At 41.2% G+C, this 5791-nt stretch overlaps 1 protein-coding gene across 4 annotated transcripts in view; it reads right to left on the reverse strand.

The window, feature by feature from the left end:
* Positions 1 to 1652: 1652 nt before the first annotated feature.
* The window catches only part of PHKA2 (phosphorylase kinase regulatory subunit alpha 2), a 76855-nt gene continuing 72716 nt past the window's right edge, over positions 1653 to 5791 (reverse strand). For all 4 annotated transcript variants that reach the window (XM_019524828.1, XM_019524827.1, XM_019524830.1 and 1 more), the window contains 2 exons: positions 4924 to 5124; positions 1653 to 3266 (listed from right to left, as the gene is read on the reverse strand). In XM_019524828.1, the coding sequence (XP_019380373.1) occupies positions 3093 to 3266; positions 4924 to 5124 (375 nt within the window). In that variant the 3' untranslated portion in view covers positions 1653 to 3092. The remainder of the gene's footprint in view (positions 3267 to 4923; positions 5125 to 5791) is intronic.

The following is a 5791-nucleotide window of genomic DNA, read 5'->3' on the forward strand; positions in this document are numbered from 1 at the left end:
TTTTATTGTTTTCAGACATGTCTGGGTTTGAGGGAGTAGTAGTGTAGGTGTTTCCTTCCTGACAGCTGCAGTCTGTGCTTACAACAGCACCGCCTGTCAAACTAAAAACACTGGGTCTTGGTTGTTTCTATTTTCATTCCATGAAGGCCCCTATTTCCAAGATGCTTGATGTGTCTGCTTATCCTTTTCTTGCTTATTTTCCATAAATGTGATTTAAAGCTGGATTGCCATCTACTTTTCAATCCCCTGTGAATGCTGACAACCACGTCAAGTTATTTCCAATTAACTTATCCTAAGTAAACTAAAAATATTCAGTTTGTTCAGGCAAGAGCACAGATAGCTAACAATTACTGGCAGGGGTCTCTCAAACTCCTGAAATATTTAGACACACACACACAAATCCTCTATAAATAGGGTATTGTATAAGAGATCTTCACAACTTCATCAGATCTGCACCACTCCAAAAAACAAAGCAGTTCAGATTTTAAACCAGGGTCTTTGAAGTAAAGAGGCTGGGGAAAAGTGACAGACAAGTGATTGTCCTAGGAGCACAAATGGGTTATCATTCATTTTCTCTCTATTTCAAAATCCTGCACCATCTCCAGCCTGTCTATCAACCTTCTGCTAGACTGCACTGTCTTAAACTCTTAAATTAACATATATTTTTCAAGCGACTGCACTGTACGGATTGTCTAAAAGTGACAAACACAAAACAAAAAGCAGCATTTCTAAATCACGTCATAGTATGAATTATAAATAAAGAAGGAGCTCAAGGTTACATATGCAGTTGAATATTTAATGGTGGCATTTTGCTGAGGGTTTCCATGTATTATTTTAAACCTCTGCTCAGCTGCACGAACATGTACAATTCAAGCATTCTTTTTAGTATCCACAGCATTTAAAACTATTATGTGTTTCTCCTGTATGTAAACTAATAATTAAAACAAAGTTGAAAGGAATCATTGTGCATCTTAAAAAAAAAAAAATCAGAGTGCAACCTAAAAATTACAGAAATTTCTGGATCTTTATTTGAAACCTCAGAAAATAAGTACCTGTAAGTCTCTTATACACGAGCAAACACGCAGCATACTAATTTAATTTGAAGCTTGTCCTACTTAAAAGTGGAGGAAGGTTTTATCCCCCCATGAACTTAGACCATGAAGCTAATTAATCTCTCCGCACAAGTTTAAAAACCAAAATCAAACAGTGACATAATGGTAGGCACAATGCCAGCAAAATGGGACACAGACCAAATCAAGTTGTGCTTAACATCTCCACCCCATTCCCCACCCATAACAATACAGGACCACAATTCCTGCGGCTGGATAATAAACACGCTCAGGTACATGTACGATCTGGAACGGATGCTTGTCCCCACCCTTCTTAAATGGCCAAATACTCGTTGCTCTTTGGGAAATTCCCAAGACTTGGTAAGGGACAACTCTTGTACCTCTGACACTGAATGTTGCCCTCATCCCTGCCCACAGGGAAGCAGCTCTTCAGAAGGTCACTGCTACACCTGCTACTGCTGTAGTTCCTTACGGGACAGACAGGTTTGGGGCAGAGGGATAGGGATGGAAGGTGAACCTGACACTTGCTGTCTAGCTTGGTTGAGACTGGAGGGTGTGGGGAATGGGATTTTGGATTCCTTTGGTTTTTTGGGTTACTTCCCAGTTCTTGTCAACATTTTTCCTACTTAGAAATAAGCATTTAAAATTATGGTCACTGCTAAGTGCCATTCTAAAGGCAATAAGATCTTTTAATAAAAGTACAATTGCCTTACTATTTGAGGGGGAGGGGCTTTCCGCTTCAGGTCCTAGAAGTAAAAGGGAGAAATTCCATCCTCACCTACTAGTCCGTGATCTTGTTTTGATACAGGACATGTTCTGACCCACCCTTTGCACTGGCAGCAACTCAATCGTACCTTTATCTGCCTCCTCTGAAGCTATCATTCTGCTCTGAACTGCACCTCTCCTTCTAGCCAAGAACTAATAGCTACTCATTCAGCCTACAGACATGTAGTTAATCCCCCAGGGACAAGCCTCAGCCTTAAATGGAAGCCCACAAAGGGAATCTTTCCTGCCTCTTCTTTGCCCACACCCTTGGGTTAGGCTGGAGCAGGAAGCATGGTGGTTGTGCATATCTAAACATACTCACTGGGCAGTCTGCCCACTAGGGAGCACAGCAGTAGCTTCTAGGCAGCATCTGATAATTAGAAAAATGTTTCCTTGAAGGACATTCAACAAATATCCAACCCCTACTTTCATTAAGTTTACATCTTATTTTATACAAGGGGGATACTTATATAGTTCTAATCTGTGAAGCCATTTATGGTGGACTGCTTTTTTAAAAAACAGGGATTTAGAAAGGGTGCCTGAGTATACGTGTTCCTTTGGGATCTACAGGCAGCTATTTATTCATCTACTCAGAATTATTACAAGCATCTGATGCTTTGGAAAAACTCAACTTTGAGATTTCAGTTGGATGAAAGTCAGCAGCAATCTAGTCAGGCAGAGGTTGCCACTTTAGGAGAGCCAGAACTCTGATCTCATGCTTGACCTAACTAAGGTTACTCATTTCCTCATGGAGATGCAACCAGATCAGACACAGGTTCTACCTCTATTAAACACAATGCTGAGACATCAAAGGAAACTGAACAAACCAAGGAGGCTTTAGCCATTCACAGCAACATCAACATAAGGACACACAAAGAAAACTCATCTATCCAATATACAGAAGAATACATTTCCCTTGTTCTGGAAGATTTATGCCAGTGATAGTTTTCTCATTTTATCTTCAATGTGATCTATTTTCTCCTTGGCATAGGTGTGCAGTTCTACCAATTTAATATGAACTGCATGTGTGCTTTTTGGGTAGAATAGGCCTCATTATTTGTATCGTCTCTCAAACTCCCTGCAAGCAGGTCAGATTTCACTTTCGGCTTTTCCCTACAGGTTGGTGTTCACACATTCTGATGCGCAGGGTCTACTGCTGAGGTAGCGCACAGACAGTAACTGCAAAAATGACTTCCAATAGGGAAAGGAAAAAGAGCTGCCTCAGCTCTACCGTTTTCCTTCATTTTGTAGTATAAGTTATTGCATGAGGCAGCCTGTGCTAGGCAGGAAGTCCTGCAAATATGAGGCTACAGCCTTTGTTAGGTATGTCATTGTTCCATACGTTCCACTTGGAGCGCTGTCGTAGAAGAAGAGGCATATTCCTGTGGCCAGGTCTTGCTCCAGAAGGCCTTCAGTTGCTCCAAATGATTTCTGTGGAGGGGAGGAAAAAAAGGCAGGAGCAGGGAAAATCTGATATCTACGCTCAGATTTCAAAATAATACTAGCTCATGACCACTCCTGTATCTGCACTGAAAACAGTTCAGTCTTCCTTCATTTGCTTCTTACTCAGAAGTAGATGACAATGCATGCTACTCGGGGCCCTGCCATGCATTTAAATGAAAGCTGGACAGAAACCAGCTATAGAGTGGTTACACATTTTCAAGCACTGTGTAGCTGGGCTGGCTCTTTTTATAGATGGTTGGATATTTTTATGGCACAACAATTACTTTGCACGTGTGGCCAGTTTAAGCTTCTTACACAATCAATCAGTTCATTTTTTAATATACGTAATATGTAGCAGGAGCCTTAGGGTGCCTGTACATGCGCAGGGAGGCTGCTCTGACACGCTGTAATTACAGTGCGTCAGAACAGGATCTATTAGTTGAGTCTGATGGGGAACGTCTGGTTTATCTGCACTAATGGATCCAGAACTCATTAGAAATTCAACCAGTGATTCTCAGCCACTGCTGTGGCATCCTGGAATGCCACAAGATCCTTTTAAAGGTGCCATAGGGTGCTGCTTAATATTGGCATGGTTAGGTGTACAAACACTTACAGATGATTCACTAGATAGACCCAGGTTAGCTACAAATATTTAAAAAAGTCTGAGGTGGAATCAATTGAAATTACGCAGTTTTCTGTAAGTGGTGTGGCTTAGCTCGGTAGTGAACAGAACACGCATTCTCCCTTTGGTGGGGGTGGGCGGCAAGTCTTAGAGCGGGTTCACCATTTCTAAACCAGTCTATGTGGGCCCAGTTTCTGTTCTGTTACTGGTACAGACCAGTTTCTGATTACTTATACTGGTAAAAGTGTAATGTCTCTACCTGGCCCCAAAAATTTCAAATAGGAATTCATAATCAAAAACACTCAGACCTGTTGTGTTCTTTTGGAGTTCTCTACCACAGAAGATTTGCTCTATTATTTTCCCATAGTGAAAAAATTAGTAAAAGCTAATGGCTGGCATTTTCCAATGAGGTCTTGAGTCTAAAGAGGTTGGAAACCATCAGGCTAGATGGTTAATTTGTGTTTCTTCTGCCGATTCTCAAGTGACATAAGACTACATCATTTGTTTCAACGTAAACAGTGGCTTGTTGAGTTGAATGGTTTTGTGAAGCAAACCATTTTCAACAGGTTGCTGGGGCCAAATGTTTTTCCCCTGGTCAGGCAGATAAATGTCTTACAGCCGTGCTGTTTCACCCTGCTCAAATCCCTGACAAACTGCTAATACAGAAAGAAGCGTTTAGTAGTGGATTCTCAAGCATAAGACACAGGTGTGTTACAAAAGTAGCTAGGTGACAGCTTCCGAGGGACTTGAGCAGGGTGGAAACCTTTCACATTTTAAAACCTAGTAGATGGAACAAGATCTGACCCTAAGGCTTTAGGAAATATTTCCTCATTAAAATTGTGAAAACCTGCCCCAGAGAGACTGTGTCCCTTTAAATCTGTTAATTGAAGAGGTTTTAATATTCTGTATGTATTTCAAGAATAAGCTTAAATTACTTGTTTTTTACAAGGAAAGAAAAGGAAGAGGATTTCTCATGCACGCAGAAAACACAGCCCAACCCTGCCCTCAGGTAACAGTACCCACCTGGTCCTGGAGAAACAGGTCATTAGCCATCTGCACTATTCGATCCACATGGATGATGCCCCCAATGCTAGACACATCTACATCAGACAGCAGTGTGAGAACAATAATAGCTTCCACCAGCAGCTGCCTATATTCAGGCTGGGGTACATGGTTCAGCACGGACTCCACATGCACAGCAAACTTGATTTCACAAGGGGTCATCTGACAAGTCAAGATTGGTTACATTAGTGGAAAGAAAAACTGACAAACACTATAGAGGCCAAGGCCTCAGATTCTGCTGACATTTAAAACATGTGTTGATATTTTCAACACGACTCATGCAGTGAACCAGATTGCTTGTGTGAATACAGCTTTGTGCTTGCAACACTTTTTGCAGGCCCTGGACTTCATAGGCCAAAAGGTTTATATGACTTCTAGAAAACTGTCACTCCATTGCAATCCATCACACACAGACCTTACATACAGAAATACTGAGTGCTTAATTTGCACATTCATTTTTTGATCATAATGTTATTTCCTGCGACAATCTTTTTGGATCACAGATTGTTTACAAAGCAAACGGTACTGTAGAGATTTAAAAATAACCACCAACTGCTATGCGGCTGAGAGAACAGCCTCATTTCTCTAGCAGAGCTATGGAGATGTCACATGACATGGTAGCCTCAGGAGGCAAGGTTTATTTAGCCCAATTCCTAATAACAGTAAAATTAGGTCTGATAGGCCTAAGAACAAATCCAATTTACATTTATCTACATGCTAGAGAACACAGTTCCACAAAAGAAAGGGCTGCAATACAACAGAAAATGTCATCCTCTTTTCGTGCTGCTGGTACCACAACGGAATGAAAAATAATCCAGTGCAGCTGCCA

This window comes from Gavialis gangeticus, unplaced genomic scaffold (genome assembly GCF_001723915.1).
Source record: "Gavialis gangeticus isolate Ggan-Ray unplaced genomic scaffold, GavGan_comp1, whole genome shotgun sequence".
NCBI classification, from domain to species: domain Eukaryota; kingdom Metazoa; phylum Chordata; order Crocodylia; family Gavialidae; genus Gavialis; species Gavialis gangeticus.